Source organism: Homalodisca vitripennis, chromosome 5 (assembly GCF_021130785.1).
Source record: "Homalodisca vitripennis isolate AUS2020 chromosome 5, UT_GWSS_2.1, whole genome shotgun sequence".
NCBI lineage: Eukaryota > Metazoa > Arthropoda > Insecta > Hemiptera > Cicadellidae > Homalodisca > Homalodisca vitripennis.
Genome location: NC_060211.1, coordinates 95787726 through 95804450, shown reverse-complemented (window position 1 = coordinate 95804450; position 16725 = coordinate 95787726). Strand labels below are relative to the sequence as shown.

General features: G+C 31.3%; 1 protein-coding gene across 2 annotated transcripts in view; it reads right to left on the bottom strand.

Annotated features, from left to right (window-relative positions):
- Positions 1 to 16725, bottom strand: part of LOC124362550 (polyamine-transporting ATPase 13A3-like) — a 79987-nt gene that overhangs the window by 36757 nt on the left and 26505 nt on the right. For both annotated transcript variants that reach the window (XM_046817165.1, XM_046817166.1), the window contains exons 3-7: positions 14586 to 14753; positions 13982 to 14055; positions 12540 to 12658; positions 8994 to 9150; positions 37 to 241 (exon numbers count right to left, since the gene is read on the bottom strand). In XM_046817165.1, coding sequence (XP_046673121.1) covers positions 37 to 241; positions 8994 to 9150; positions 12540 to 12658; positions 13982 to 14055; positions 14586 to 14753 — 723 coding nt within the window. The remainder of the gene's footprint in view (positions 1 to 36; positions 242 to 8993; positions 9151 to 12539; positions 12659 to 13981; positions 14056 to 14585; positions 14754 to 16725) is intronic.

Below are 16725 nucleotides of genomic sequence, written 5' to 3'. Positions count from 1 at the left end.
ACAAGTAAAACTAAAAATATTCTCAATAACACTTACATTTCGTGTCTGTATGACAGTCATGACAATGCTGACAGCGGACATGATGAGGATAGCAACAGCGTAGTAAACATAGTCATCAGCAAACCAAAGCGCAAAGGAAAAGAACTGGAAGACGTAAAATGGATTCAAAACTTCCAAGAAGAGGAGTGCTATTACACCTCTCATTGGAACAATTATCTCATTCTTTCCATAAACCAAACGCCTGGAACAGAGGCATCACAGTTTTCACTTAAAATACACATAAATATACAATTATGATGATTATTCAAACACAATATTGGAAAATCCAAACAATTTAAAGAAGGGAGTTTGTTTAGAAATATTCAAACTGAATGATATTTGGATAGAATGGGGTGTGCTTACATTAGTAGTGTGAGAATCCCAATTCTTGACTATTTACTCGTTCACAATACACATGCATTAAAAGTTTTCTCTGCAATATTGGATCCCATCTTCGTACCTGGTGATGCATTATCAGGTGATACACTATTCTGTATATTACACAATAGCTGTGAGGGTAACTGTGCACTTATACAGTGTCCAATACACCAAATACTGTACACTTTTTCACTGCAGTATATTTGTAAATAATACATTATATTAACTCTGTATTCAAAAATAATAATAATATTCCAATAATAATATGGTAGTGCTATTTATGACAGAAATACCCTTACAACTCATATGGCAAACCTTATCAGACATTGTAACTTCACTGTTCCACTTTATGTCAGACAGCATCCGACATCACAACAATGTCAGTTTTGCGGCATGTCTACGATGTTTTCAATAGATGCCGCAATTGCATGGCAATCTTAGGGACTAATAATAAAAGCTGAACAAAAACAATCTGTAACAGGTCAAATTACGACATTTGAATATTCGCGGGGAATTGGCAGACTGTGACGTCAATGAATCGGCAGACTGACTGTGAATCAGTGTCCATGTTGTCGGAAAATTGATTGATTTATTTAATAACGAAGACATTTATTAAAATGAAAAACAAAACCAAAAATTTATTAATTAAAATGAAAAGAATTTGATTAAACCAAAAGAATTGTGTTTTTAAAATTCGTGAGTTTTACAAAAACATTAATAAGAATTACGCATAAGAGCCAATTGTGGTTATGAATGACTTGTAAATTTATGACGTCATAAAGCACATGTTGCTAAAAATTAATTTAAATAAGCTTTTGAAAAATTTAAACAATTAATAAAGAAATACTTAAATGATAAATTATAGTAAACGTTAAATTTCGACAATTATAAGAAATAAATTAAATTTTATTCGTTATTCGTGAAGATGCTGATTTGAACGAGAGAAGTGATGAGTTGTTTTTTGAATCAGTATCCGTCGTATTATACGGGAATTCGATTCGTTCTTCTACCATCAGACTCCGAAGCAAGGAAGGTTGTGTTAGTTCTCCTGGGAAAGTAATGATCTGTTGTATAGTATATTGAAATTTAATCAAGGATTGGGGGATTGTTTAGACTTTTAAAATTATCAAAGCACTGCAAGGTGAGAGTGAGTTTATAATATATTGTTGAGAGTGTGACATTTAATAAACTAATCTCGTGGTCACTTGCTTTGACTTTCTTTAAATATCCCTTTTACAAAAAGTGTGGAGTGATGTTAAATTTTGTTTTTTTTTTATTACTTATACTAATATATTTTGGAACCCTGACATACACACAGGACTTGTCTCTGGTGATAACCAGAGACATTCAAATCTAATAATTTTTGAGTAATACGAGGAAAATACAGCTAGCATTAAGATGGCGACCGATTACACATGATACTATGAACAACATGGTATAACAACGTGCCACTGGTGACAAGGCGCGTACAACTACATGGTGGATTGAATAATCTAAATTGAAGAACTGACTTTCAACCAAATTATCGTAACCAACGTGGGAGTGACCAACGTGGGAGTGCAAATAGGCACATTGGTGTTATAACCTGGGACTCTCATCAAATTTACACTCGCATCAAATTTGACCTACATCAATAGGCGCAGCAAACGAGGGGGGGTCCTCATCAAAATTGACATCTCATCAAAATTTGGCTTACATCAAATGGCGCACCAACTGGAGGGCTCGATCCACAACTAATTTAAGTAGGTTAGTGGTAGCATATTTTTAGACTAAGTGAAAATTACTGTTTTTATAATTGAAAAATGTATTTTTCAGGTGTAGTGTCTAGAAGAAGTATGGACAAATTATTATTAGTCTATAAGTTTGATAACTTTGAACAACCTAGTTATAATATAAATTGGTAAAATTTTCCTGGTAGGCTAAAAACAACAAAAATAAGGCCTAAATTAAATTTTCAAATTAAACATAGGCTACAAAATGGAAGGCGAACAAAATAATGAAGGGCCCACACCAATATTTAGATCAATAGAAATAGATCTTCATAGCTCAGGAGATACAGGGTTTTTAGGTTGGTCATCCCCCTAATACAGTAGAACAGGAGGTGTTGACAAGAGATGACAGAAGAAATTCATTAGAGAATGAGGTTAGCAGAGTCAGTAGTCCAGTAGGAGTTGATAGGGATGAAGGTTCTTATTGCATTCATGAGGACTATGATGAATAGTCTGAATGAAAAGATAAGATAAAAATAATGAAAAGATGGATAAAAATAATGAGGAGTTAAAGAAAAATAATGAGGAATTAACCCTTCAACGCATTATTTTTTTTTTTCATGGTCATACTCCCTCCTGGCGTTGATTTTTCTGGCGGTTTTTTTTAGAGATTTTGTGTTTTTATAAATAATATAAGCAAATTACCCAAGTTTATAATTATTTTATTATACTTCTATGATGTTAGTGTTTAAAATTAGCCAAATTAAACAAAATTAACCTACTTTAGGTTAATTTCCCTAAAAGCTAGCTAACCTAACAAACCATCCCCCAACTCATGTTTATAAAACACAACAACAAATTGTTCCTGTCAAAACGGGATTTCCTTCTTCAAAACAATATAGTTAGCTTGTTAAAACTAATAATAATAACTAAACAAAGGAAACGTAAAACACACACAAAAATATGTCAGTTTGAACATAACCATCATACTAACAATGACTGTAAACAACAACAAACGTAAGCTGACAAAACGATCGGCTGCACGGCAATGACGGCGTCTTGAATACAGCTGATTTCTCAGATATTTTTTCTAAAGATCGATTTTTCGAGATATCGACTCAATTAATCGAAAGTTTGGAATCTTCTCCTTTCGATTGGTAACATTTTTCATTGAAATACATTCGATAGTCGTCTGTTACAGCTACAAAAAATAACCGACTACTACATGACGTACTCAGTACGGCAAAACGCGATCTCAAGTAAAAGTGTCATGACGTACCTAGTACGGCAAAAAAACGCGTTGAAGGGTTAAGGAAGGACTTGAATGAAAAGATAGATAAAATTAATGAAAAGATGGATTAAAATAATGAGGGATTAAGGGATCTGAATTATAAAATAGATCAGAATAATGAGGAACTAAAAAAGGAAATTCAAAGAAGTAATGAACTGTTAAAACGAGACATGGAAACAGATGAGAGGTGAGTTAAACAATAAAATAGTAGAGACAACGGAGGTTATGAGAGTAGAGATAAATAAAGACTTAAATACTTTAAATAAAGACTTAAAAGAACTTGAGGAGGGGGGGGGGTCAGACTTGAAATTAAACGAACAAGCTGAGAAAAACAAAGGTGAGAGGAATAAACTTAAAAGTCAGGTTAGAGGAAAGGTTACTACGGAGATAAAGAAATTAAAAGATAAAAGAGAAGAAGATATGAGGGAAATTGAGAAAAAGGTTTGTACACATTGAGGATGATAAAAAGAAAATAGATCAAAGATTAGAAAAGATAAATAAGAGATTTAAAACAAGACTAGATGAATTTAAATGGTAGAGTAGATAGGGACAGAACTAACTTAGACTTGACCAGGATACAGAAAATGGTAAGGCTACTAGGATGTAGAAAACAAGTCAGTAACGGGCAGTAGTTTACAGGAAATAGAGGACATGGGAAATAGGGTAGAAAAATCCCTAAATAAGAGATTGGATGAAACTCCAGGGAAATTAGAAAACAAACAAACACAACTAGAAAATATGATGAGAAATCAAAGCATGGTGGGCATGAGAATAAGCCAACCAGCAAACACAGAAATATTCTTATTGGAATTTGATCCAATAAAAAATAATGTACATCCTATGGAATTTTTGGAAGCTTGTAAAAAAATATATAGAGAAAAATGGAGAAGGGATGGGACTTCCAGGTATTGATAATCTTAAAAAAATATATGAAAAATGAAGCAGGAAAAGTGGGGGCGACAGCATATAAATAATTGGAAAAACTTTGAACAATTTTATAGGAGTTTTAAAGGGAAATATTGGTCATAGGGGAACAGAAAAAATTTGAAAAAGAACTAATGGGTAACGGTACATACAGGGTTGGATTTGATAATCTAGTAACCTATGTATTGGAATTTTATAATAAAAGCCAGTATTTGGAAACTAGAATTGACATGGGAACATTCCTAGCATATATAAGTCAAAACATGTTCCTAGAACCATAAAGTAGTGCAATTGCTGCAGGCCCAAAAATGTTGAAAGATCAGAAGATCTAGAAAACCTGTTGAATCAACTTAATATACTGAATAGTGACACATATAGAAGTTTATGACAGATCATTTGATATGAGAAATGAGACAAGACTCAATAAAAATGTAAATCAATACAAGAATTTAGGACATATAGATACACCATATAGAGGGACACAAGTTAGAGGGAATATTAGAGGAAATAATTTGACTAGAGTAGGCTCAAACTACAATAGGAACACATATAATAGGGAGAGACGAGTTTGAGAATGATAGGAGAAGACAACGCAATAATAGGGGTAGAGATACAAATGATTATGGAAAGGAGAAAGAAAGGTATGAAAACAACGAAACGAGGCATCAGAGAGATCAATATGAATATACAAGGGGAAGAGGAAGTATGAGAGGTAATAGATTACTAGAGGAAAAACAGGATGGAAAACAAATGGGTATGACAGGCTAGAATGAAGGAAACGATTGAGAAAAGGAACCTAATTTTGAGGGATACCAAATGATAGGAGATTCTCAACTTAGGAGATTTGGGGAGAAAATAAAAGAATTTAAAGAGGTGAATATAGAGAGAAAAGAGGAAAGAGAATTAACTTATGCATAGGAGGTCAGACAATTGAACAGTTGACCAGAGAGCTAAAACATGCAAAAAATTTAGAAAAACAGCTAATAGTAATGATAGGTACAAATGATTTATTAAGGGATAAAGAAGTAAAAAATATTTGTAATGATATGACAAACTAGTAGAGGTTTTTACTGGAGAAAGCTGATATATATATTCATTGATATTTGTATTAAATTGTATTGATTTATAATGTACACTATAATTTGTGTAATCATTTAATATTAATTATAATTTGTGTAGCTGATATATATATTCATTGATTATTTGTATTAATTGTATTGATTTATATGTACATTGTTAATTTGTGTAATCATTTAATATTAAATATAATTTGTGTAGCTGATATATATATTCATTGGAAATTTGTATTAATTGTATTGATTTATATGTACACTATAATTTGTGTAATCATTTAATATTAATTATAAATTTGTGTGAACATTTAATACATTGTAATTTGTGTAATATGATTGTAAGCTTTGCTTTGATATTTTACTTTCTTTAAATGAATACTTTTTAAACAAAATTATCAAGAAATTTAAATAATAGCGTAATTGGATAAAAATTAAAAGATTTAATTGGAGGAGAAATATAAATTGATAACAAATATATATGATCAATTTATATTTGGGGGTTTGTGTAACAGGTCAAATTACGACATTTGAATATTCGCGGGGAATTGGCAGACTGTGACGTCAATGAATCGGCAGACTGTGACATCAGTGAATCACATGTTGTCGGAATTGAGATTTATTTAATAACGAAGACATTTATTGAACTTTATACGGGAAAAAGATTTGATTAATTAAAATGAAGTAAAACATAACCAAAATTCGTGTTTTACAAAAAACATTAAATAGAATTACGCAGAAGGAGCCAATTGTGGTATGAATGACTTGTAAATTTATGACGTCATAAAAGCACATGTTGCTAAAAATTTAAATAAAAAGCTTTGAAAAATTAATAATAGAAATACTTAAAATTGATTAATTATAGTAAACGTGATAAATTTTCGACAATTATAAGAAAGAATTAAATTAAATTTATTCGTGAAAGATGCTGATTTGAACGAGAGAAAGTGATGAGTGTTGTTTTGAATCAGTATCCGTCGTATTATACGGAGATTCGTTCTTCTACCATCAGACTCGAAGCAAGGAGGTTGTGTTAGTTCTCCTGGGAAAGTAATGATCTGTTGTATAGTATATTGAAATTTAATCAAGGATGGGATATTGTTTAAGACTTTTAAAATTATCAAAAGCACTGCAAGGTGAGTGAGTTTATAATATTGTTGAGAGTGTGACATTTAATAAACTAATCTCGTGGTCCACTTGCTTTGACTTTCTTTAAATATCCCTTTTACAAAAAGTGTGGAGTGATTGTTTAAATTTTGTAATTATTACTTAATATATTTTGGAACCCTGGACATACACACAGACTTGTCTCTGTGATAACACCAGAGACATTCAAATCTAATAATTTTTGAGTAATTTACGAGGAAATACAGCTAGCATTGGGCAAGATGGCGACCGATACTATGATGAACAACATGGTATAACAACGTGCCACTGTGACAAGGCGCGTACAACTACATGGTGAGTGAATAATTCTAAAGAACTGACTTTCCATCAGCAAATTATCGTAACCAACGTTGGGAGTGACACATAGCAAATTGGTGTTATAACCTGGGACTCTCATCAAATTTACACTCGCATCAAAATTTGACCTACATCAATAGGCGCAGCAACGAGGGGTCCCTCATCAAAATTGACATCTCATCAAATTTGGCTTACATCAAATAGTCATATTACATTTTTGTTTTATTTGTTTTTGTTATTTTTAGTCAATGTGTTAACCTCATTTGGTATTCTCATCAATAATGGTGATGGTGAAGATGGATCTGACAACTGCTGAACTGTTTATGATGGAACTGATTTTCCATATTTTCCTTATGCTTCAGTAAGTGGATATAAGGAACCTAATCAAAATAAACCCATGTGTATTTCTCATTCTCATATTCATTCGTTTTTAATGTTGAAATACTAAATGAAATTGTTGCTTCAAGTAATCATTATGCAGAAGAGGAAAATAAACAAGCAGAGACCACTTAGGCCCAAATCTATCTGGCCCACTTGGAAAAGTGTTTCATTAGAGGAAATAAAGTCTTTCTAAAGTGTTATCCTAAACATGGCACTTAATCAAAAGCCATCTATACAAGATTATTTTGTGTCAAAATGGCTCCACCAACCATTTTTTGTAAATTTTTTGAAAGATATTATACCAAATGAATTACAAAATTTTTTAGTGTGAGTGTCATTTTTATATCTTGGAACAGTACAAATGTTAAATCATTAATAATATAAGTGTATGTATACATGTAACTAATTGTTTGCCAGACAGCTGTTATTCACTATAAATATACCAAAATAAATACGAGTTGAATGAAAGGCAGGTAAAAATAATTTGAGTGTGAAGGGATAAGTTAACCATTTAGTTTAAAGTGATGTACCAATTATTACAATTAAAGAGAGATAATCTTTTGTCTCAAAAAAGTCAGATATGTTTAATTAAAATTTATTAACATTACGATTATTCAAATTTAGACAATTTGAGGCTATGATCTGAACTAAATGTATCATTTATAAGCCATGCAAACTTACATGCATGAGGTACAGGTCAGAAAAACAATATATAACATTTTTAAATGTCACCTTACAATTCACGTAAATAATATAATTTTGTGAAACATCATTATTTATTTTGTGAATGTAATCGTACATAAATTCTACAATAATTATGATCCATTCACATAGTGCAATTGCAAACAACACCACAAGTCATTCACAATAAAATTCTTACAGGACAGAACAAAATTAAGCTGAACATCAATTTAGAACGGGCAATTAAAGAGTAGGAAAATTTAAATTTACTACATTTGTAAGGAAATGGTAAAATATGCAACTGGTGATTGAAATGTGTGTCTTTAAGGACTCAATATGACATGTTAAATGACAAGGTTAGGCCTCTATTAGCCGAGGGTAACTTGAGAGGCTACCAGTTGCCGATGGATTTACCGATCACTGTATGAAATGTAGCCTATTAACCAAAGATAAGTAGTGACACAATCGAGTAACTGGTGATGGACAGTTGCCGAGCTTGGTCACAGACCAAGCAAAATTTTGTTGCTCAGAAGTGTTTTGGAGCATTGTAAATGCAGCCTATTTATTCACTGGTGATGATACTGTTTCTGTGTATGCACACACAAACTTAGCTGTTTCTCTCACTTTCTCCCAAGCGTGTTCTTTGCTTATTGTTTAGTATCCTAATCTCAAATAAGGATAGGTCTAAGACTCGATGAAGTATTAAAAGCTAAAAAAACGATAGTGAATTTAGCTGCAAATAAAGACAAAAATGAGAGAGTTCTTTTATTTTTTATAGCTTTGCAATTCATAAAATGATGGTATAACATAAAAAGTAAGAAAAACTTATTAAATGTGCACACACAGGTCATCAAACAATGTATAAATTAAAAATGGATGTTTAGGCATTTTCCTAACCTTCTTTTCTTTTTTATTGGCAGAACAAGTAGCAGACGCTAATCTTTCAACACCATTTTAGTGACAAAAATGTCTTACTTTAGGTTACCCTGTGAGCGACGTGACAGCTGCAGTAACTAGTTGCATCATTACGCTGTACAAGTCATAAGATGTACAAACCTCAGGAACTGCTGGATCTGACTCAGTCCAATCTGCTGGTGTAAAGCCGCAGTTGTAATACTGCTGTCCAGCCCGGCCAGTTTGAAGAATTCTCCCTTTTCTTCATCCCAAATGTATCTTTGCTTCTTGCACTCGAATGTTCTCAGACTGGACATTTCTGAAATGATAAATTAATTTTTAACTTGTGAAACATTTGTCAATAATAACACTACATATTACACCACTGCGCTATAGTTATTGTTCCAAAAATAAAACATTTTATATCCTTTGGATATAGTAAAATAATATTCCATTAGTATTAACCTATATTTCAGTTAATTTAACGAATATAATTTTATGTTTAATTTAGTTAGTCCTATTAAGTGCTCATCAAAATGTTGTTCATTTAATCCTAGAACAGTGGGGATGCGTAAGAATTACGTATGTGATATCATCAGTTGATGCCTTGTCTACTCTGATGGGGAGAAGTGGTTTATCGACTCTGTATGCTTTCCCCAGTCAGTTGGCCATTGGCAGCTGTGGAGGTTGGAGTTGAACTGCACTTCATTTCTTATTCAGAACTGTTTTTCTTACAATAAACAGATATTGCATTTTCTGTCTTATTTTTTTTTGTATGTGTTGATTTAATTAAACATATTTTTTTAAACTTTGTGTTTATTGGCTCATTTTATATCATTCTCTTCAGAATTAAATCTCTCCAAGTTTTATTTAAAAAGTTTGTGTGTTTATTACCCATTTAATGAAGTTAATATACTTCAAATATAAACAAAGCATGTTTTTTGAGACTGAATTTTGCATATTTTGTCTGATATCTCAGAAATGGTTGGTCTAACAGGCCTGGGACATATTTTATTCAGTTTTCTAGTTTGTTTAACATAAAATTCAATAAATTTAACAACTATGTTTACGCCATAAAAACATCCGTTTTATTTCGCTTTATTTCTGTCCTTTCCTAGAAAATCAGACAAAATCTTTCGCTAGCCGTAGCTCTCTAACAAAGGGTTTCTGGACAAATGTTTATATGAACTTTTTTCATTATTTTGAAAAGAGGGAACCACTTGAGAAATTTGTCGGATTACTCGTGGGACACCCTGAATATGGTCTACCCGCTTTGTAAATTTGGTTTTAGCATGACTTCAAGAGGTGTTTTATTTTCATAAAATACTTAAAACATAAATGGAAGTATAGAAGAACCTTATACTTAGTAACAATATATAACATTTAGTTTTATTCCTTACAAATAACATGGATGGCGATAATATGAGGGAGGATGAAGATCCTATTTTAAAACTAATGGAAGTAAATTACGATGACATTGAATCTGGAGATACAATGTTTGAAGATTGTTTGAATTGAAGAGGAACGCGCTTTTTTATGAATTAGAAAATGACGAATCTTCTGATGATGAAGTGGACAACAGTAATGAAGATCTAGATTATGAAAATGTAGCTGAAGTACTGCAGATTCAAATAGTATTCAAGAAGAAATAAAATCTCTTCAGAACCAACCAAAGAAAAATTCACAGAAAAGAGAAAAAATAAGGATTGTTTCATAAACCTGACTAAAAAATACAGATAACACAAGGAAACAGGCAACAAATTTTGAGAATATTGAAAATGGATCACCTTAACAAACAAAAAATATATATAATATTCACACTTTCCTTGCTGACCAAGTAAAGGTTTCGTGCAATAACTAATCTAATATCACATAATACAAGACTAATATACATTGCAATGTGAGAGTCTTGTGCAAGTGGAAAAGATACAATAATAAATATTGTTCATATTCGATCAGGACCAGCATCAGAAGCTGTTGACAAACTACAGCCATTGTCATTTAATGAACTCTTCTTTTCTGTTGAAATTATAAAGTGAGTTTGCTCAGCAAAGAGAAAACTATAGGGCGATGTATAAGACAAATGTGTCATACACAAACACAATTGAGCTAAAGTTACTATTAGGTATGCTAGTATTCAGTCCAGCACTGATGGATAACCGTATGATGACAGAACTTGTTCAATACGTTATATTGTGGTAATTGATAAAAGACACCAATGGCTGAAGATGGATTCAGGTTTTTATAAATTACTTGTGGTTTGATGACAAGGAATCTAGAATAACTTGTCTAGATAATAATAGGCTTGCTCCAATATCCGAAATTTAGGTATACCTGATAATTAATTAAGAAAAGTGCTATAGGCCACAACCATACGTCACAGTAGATGAACAGCTTGTAGGGTTTAGAGAGAATTGTAAATTCAGAATGTATATCCACTCTAAACGAGACAAGTACAGTCTAAAGCTGTTGTTGATGTGTGACAATGGGTCTAAATATATGGTTAAGCTATTCATTATTTAGGTAAGGGAACCTAATGAACCTCCTGGCAACAGATCTCTTTGCGAATGAGTTGGTTAAGCTAATAAAAGGATCAAATCAGAACATTATCATTGACAATAAATTAGTTTTGCTCTGTCACTCTATTGGAGAAACTTCTTCAAGAGGACAAGCTGACTGTTATTGACACAATATAGAAAAATAAACCATTCTTCAATAAAAAGTTTGTGGATAAGAAGTTTCAGAATAAAGAAACAAATGCATCATTACTTTTGTTTCATGATAGTGTCCTAGATGATCCAAATTGCCTAATAAAAATAAAATTGTCAAACTAATATCTTCATAGAGTATAAAAAAATCTGTGAACAAAAATAATGGAAATAGTAATGACTTACAACATTTCAACAGATGCAGTTGAATTGTGACCAAATGTGCCATTTAATAAGGTCACAACAGAAAAAACAAAGCGATGGATTTTCTTTATAATACACTAAATATTGCAACTGACAACTCCTTTGTTATCTACAATTTCAACTTATACAAGCTAAACAGAGAGGGGAAACTCCTTTGAACCGAATGCAATTCATGTTACTGCTTCATCAACAGCTTGTTGAAGATTGACCGAGATGTCTCCATATGACAACAATTAACAAGCCTCTTTGTGCTTCCATCTAGTCTGTCCTTGGGGTTCAAGATGTTCCACGTGGTAGAAACCCACAAGAAAACGTACAAGAAAATAATGTAGTGAATGCCCATACACAAAAAAAGAGAAGGCACACAACAACTTACTGTAATTTTTATGAAAAATCTGTGTGTTCATTATGTATAATATGCCAAACTAAAAACTCAATGAAAACTGAATGTGTGGTATAAATTAACATATGCTTTTATTATTATGTAAGTTTAGATTTTTAAGTGCTAGATATTGAGAGGTTGAATTGTTTTCAATCATGTTTCACAAAAATAGCCAACAAACTACTTGGCTTGTATACTGTATACTTTCTTGTAATTAAAAAATCAAATTAAACATATAAATGATTGTATTATTACTGTCCATTTCAAGAAGTTTCAATTTTTTTGCATGTGGACTACATTTTAGAAATATATGTAATATTTACTTATCTCCTCCTTATGACATTTTAAAAATACATGCTAATGTTCGAGGGATAAAGGCAATTTTCACTGTTTCTGGGACTAAAATATTCTCACCCATAAAAGAACCTCCAGAAACATGAACCGGCAGTTTAAGCTGAGGTTTCTTCATCAATTCAAGTAAAACTTCTTCTTCTATATCATCTTGAAGAAACTTTTCTTGTTTCTGATTCTTCCTGAAATAAATAATTTTAGTTAGTTCTTTCTTTGGTGTAGTCAAGGGAATTTCACAGAGCAAGTTTTTGATTCTTGATTAATTAATAACAATTCTATTAATTGGCCAAGCGTTGACAAAGTCTATCAATCAAAAGGCTGGAAAAGTTTAATTTCTAGTTGATTACTACTCTGACTGCAAAAATAATGTTTTTGATAGGAAAACTAACAAACATTATTTTGTTTAATTAATGAATTTGACACTATCCAAAATTATATAAGCAAGAGAATTCAGTCATTTTAATATTATGAATACATTTTTTACTAAAAAAATTAAAGTGAAAAAGTGCTGAGTGTCATTCACTACCTTGCGTGATAATAATGTTTAGCTTTTAGCAAAGGTATGAATTTGGAAAACATGAGGAACATGATGTTATGACATTTTGGTGAGACAAAATATACTGTTCGATTACAATGCAGATACATAGTTGTCTATCTACCCACACGATACCTTGAGAACAACTGATCTATAAACTTAAAATTTAGAATTAAACATCTTTTGTAAATGAGGAACAGATAATCTAATTCGATTACAATGCATGTCACTCCAAGGGATTTGTCTATAAGAACATTTTTACACCTATCCTATAGGTAAACATGATGGCAATGAAAAACTCTCAGAATTAATAAATTGGTAAACTGATACAATCATGTGACAATTAACATGTGACATAGTAACACATATAATGACTACTTCATTGTATTGATTGACAACACTTTTGTTATGTTTAGTAACGGGGCCTTCAATTCTCCGTTGCATCGGTTTATCTGTGCATAGACAAGGTAGGGTTTAATGATGGTAAATACATCCTTGCATGAGATTTTCATTACTGATCATTAGCAAAACCTATAACTCAGGGTGTGATATCTCAAGAATTGAGCAATAAACTTAAAATTTTGAATATTTTGCTATCATTACGGGTTCTAGCAACATTCCTGTTCTGTCAGTCTGTCCGTCTATCTGCCTGTGTGTGTATTTTTCCACTGGATATCTCAAAAGTGAATTGAGCTGTGGACTTGAAATTTTGCATGTAACTCAATTCCAAAGCAAAATTTCCCTCCTGTCTACTTGGGGGGAAATTTCTTTTCTGCCTAACTGCCTGGACATCTTGAAAATGAAATGAGCTATATATAAACTTAAAACTAGCATATAACTACAGCAAAGCCCGTTACGCAACATGTGGTCTGGCTACTATTACCTTATATAAGAGAATGTTTAAATGTATAACATCCAGTTTAGAAATTATACAATCACTACTACAGTATATAAGCAGATCATTACTTACTTTATCAAAGTCTCGACTGAAAGAACTCTGACTGTTTTGACATGGTAACACTTATGTTTCTTCTTATAGCGTTCCTATGAATACACCATCAAAATATAAGTGAACTAATCAATAACAAATCCTGTACAAAACAACATCATCTAAATTGGTTTGTGTTAGTATTTTTGTTTTTATTTATTTATTAATCAAAGAATTAACTGAAGTGATTATCTAACACATCTTTATCAGAAAATCAGTAATATTACTAACAATGAACAGGGGAATTTCACAATTAATTATATTTTCTTTCTGAATATTGAAAATACTTAAGATAGTACAGTTACTTTAGATCAACTCATATTAATATTTTATAATATTTTCTAAGGTAGTACCAAAAGATGTCATTCTTAGTTTTCAACTGTTAAAGCAGAATAACAGTAGAAATCATCAACACTGCCTTAATGTATTAAATGTTATGTAACTCACTCGTAAAATCTAATAGTTTGTAAACTTTATTTTATTTTTATATCAGTAATTTTTGGACTAAATAACTTTTGAGGAACAACAAGCCAATATTAATTTAATTTATAGCAGTTTAAAATATTACTATAATTAGTAAACTTACAACAATAAGAAGCTTATCGGCAATTCTAAGAGGACACTGGTAGTGAGTGGCATACAGCATCAAATGTGGCCACCAATGGAAGACTAGACGAATAGCACCCAAAGACAAGATAATGAAGAACCAAGAGATGCCAGTGGACAGCGCATGTCTACGGTACCCATACACTTCCTGAACACAATACAAACAATCATTTTTATTTCTGAATAAATCTATTTTATGTGTGTGAGGCGTGTCTGTAAAGTAATACCAGTTTTGGAAAATAAACTAAAAATTCAAACTATTTTTCAACGTGCTTCAAATACTAGTCACAACAGGTATCTAAAGAAACTTACCTGAGCATTCCTCAAAGAAAAATTGCACCTGTGAAGACAGCCAAATCTCTATGAAGATTTTCTATTGTTATCACATTAAAAATACTTACTATTATGCCAAAAGTTTTCAAAACTTGTGATAATAAAGCATTTTCCTTGTGATTCGCCTGTTATCTTTAATTTTCTCATTAACTCACTTATTCAATTCATCCATTATAACAGATTTTCATCATAACGGCCGTTATTTCACGTTTTGTTGGGGACATTAGTTTTTTTCGTCATTGATTGCGTAGCCTGCATTTGCACTATTCAACCACTAATTGAAATTTCACGTTAATCTCTACAAATGCTATGATTACCCTAACAAAAGAAGAAATCATATAGCAACAGAAATAGAAATAAAGAAAAAAAATAAACAAATTAAAGACAATTAAGAAACCAACAGTAACATCTCCTAAATTAAACATATATGGGCTTTATTTACTTATATTCTAAATCATAAAACCAAATAACAATATTTTTTACAATTGAAATAAAAAATACCGTATAAATCAAAACATTTTATGGAAACTTAACAAAATATCCCCACTAGAAAATAATAACAACCAACACAAGTGTAAAAACTGAATGCAATGACTGCAATAAAGTGCATATGGGACAGATAACATAAAAATTAGTTCCAACATACAAATAACATGAAAAAGCATATAAAAACCCAGTAATTTATAAGTTCAATATAGCCATCCACACTATATCATTTGGCTTTTAAATTTTGTAATAATGTTAACAAGCATATTTTCACTTTAAAAAAAATCAAATATTATGCATAAAATTGTTTTTAAACCAGGTCTTTTGATCCAAAATTTTAAAAAATATATGAAACAATATAGCTTTATCATACGTTTTTCAAAAAATTGTCCTGCAATATCAAATCTTAGAATAATTATATAATATAAAGTGTTTCATGCTGAAAAACAATTAACTTTTACTTAAAATATTAAATTAGTAATGACTATTTAAAGAAATACAAAGTGTGTTCATAAAGTAACAGGTATTTTTAAGTTTCGTGGGTTTGGAGAGTTTGATTGTTCAGATTATTTTATTATGTTGGTACTCATGCTCTTCAAGTATAATAAAATGTCCAGCTGTATTCATTGTTTACTTTTTCAGTAACAGGTGCTAATGTTAAACGTGTTTTATGAACTCAAAGATTTTGGTTTATTAAAGAAGTGAATCAAAGAATATATATCAAATTTTGTGTGAAAAATGAAATAAAGTGTAACAAAGTGTGGGAAATCGTGTTAACAAAGGCCTATGGTGAGTCTGCTATGGGTAAAACAAGGCTTTAAAAGTGGTATAAATGTTTCAAAGATGGCCATGAAGACATCTAAGAAGACGAACGCTCCAGTTGCTGCAGCTCTTATCGACAACCGATAAAAACATGAAAAAAGTGCAAGAAATGGTTATGAATGATCAGAGAAGGTACTGATTATGTTGGCATATCAACTGGCTCATATCATGAAATTTGTTCGAATTTTTTTGGATATGAAACGTGTAGCAGCAAAACTTGTTCCAAAATTTAACAATTTTGAACAAAAACAGCTGCAAATGGATGTTGCTCAGGAAGTTACTAAATAAAAGTCAACAACGATGCAGAGTTACTGAATATACATGTATATCAACATATTATAATAGATTACGAAACATGGGTTTACGAATACGATGTCAAAAATAAGGCTCAATCCTCCCAGTAGAGGCATTCTGAATTGCCACGACCGAAAAAGGCTCAACAAGTGCAGTTAAACGTGAAGGTTATGCTCACTATGTTT